Below are 1,099 nucleotides of genomic sequence, written 5' to 3'. Positions count from 1 at the left end.
TTGGTTATTTTTCAAAAAGTTATCGCAGTTTTAAGTGTAAAAAATTGAAAAAATGTGGAAAATTAGCGATTTTTAAATTTTTGGAGATTTCTCCCATTTATGAGGAACAAGGGGAATTATTGAAGGTAATGTCTTCAACTAGATACGATTTGTGATCTTTTGACGTATCTTTGAAAGAAATCGGTTCGGTGAGGGCTGAGAAAAATAATCTTATCATAGTAAAACCAATACCATCTCAGCTTCGCATCAAAGCTAAAAATGAAATAAATTAAGTTCTGAAAATTTCTTGCAGACCATTTATTTATAATTCAGAAAATAATTAAAAACAAATTATTTTCTGTAAAGTTTTGTATTAACACCTTCAATTTTTATACAAGTTTGTCATGTAATAACTAAATTATAATTATTTATAATTTATAATTACAATACAAAATTATTAAATATCAATTTTACAATATACCTAATAGTTATAATAAATATTTATTCATATATTAACTTATAAATCATGAAACTTATGATCAGGATATAAATAAGAAAATAGGAGTTTATTTGGTATAATCCATCAATTTCTTAAAACAATGTTTGATATCATCTATACATGTTCCAACTATGTCACGTCCCACTGTTTTAAATAAAAATACTTGGCAAAAAAAATTTTAAATACTTAAAACTGATTGAATACTTTTACTTAAGTACTTTGCATATAACTTTTATATTTGTTTATCAAATTAAATGTGATGACGATATACCAGTTATTACCGCGGAAAAATCAAGGCTTAAATGAAGAAAATCCTTTATTTATAGAGTTGAATATACAAAATCATCGTTATTATGTTCAAGATGAAGTGTTGTGTCCATTTGCATTTGATTTTTAAACACATGGGGATGGTGTTAAATCAGGGGCGTCATTTGGGGAGGGTCAAGGTGTGCAAACGCACCCCTTACTTTAAAAACAGTCCTAATTGGCCTGCATTAATAATGCACCAATTTTTTATATATCAATTCAAATTTCAAAACTATTGTATTATCATGGTTCAATAAACAAATATTCTGGTAACAATTAATTGAGTAAACAATAAATATATCATACTGAACTATT

General features: G+C 25.9%; 1 protein-coding gene across 1 annotated transcript in view; it reads left to right on the top strand.

The window, feature by feature from the left end:
• The window catches only part of LOC126898135 (uncharacterized), a 3,496-nt gene extending 2,621 nt beyond the window's left edge, over positions 1-875 (top strand). The window contains exon 4 of the mRNA XM_050672084.1: positions 753-875. Coding sequence (XP_050528041.1) covers positions 753-875 — 123 coding nt within the window. The remainder of the gene's footprint in view (positions 1-752) is intronic.
• Positions 876-1,099: the final 224 nt, after the last annotated feature.

Source organism: Daktulosphaira vitifoliae, unplaced genomic scaffold (assembly GCF_025091365.1).
Source record: "Daktulosphaira vitifoliae isolate Bord-2020 unplaced genomic scaffold, ASM2509136v1 Scaffold_2, whole genome shotgun sequence".
Lineage (NCBI taxonomy): Eukaryota > Metazoa > Arthropoda > Insecta > Hemiptera > Phylloxeridae > Daktulosphaira > Daktulosphaira vitifoliae.
This window is presented reverse-complemented; position numbering and strand designations above follow the sequence as displayed.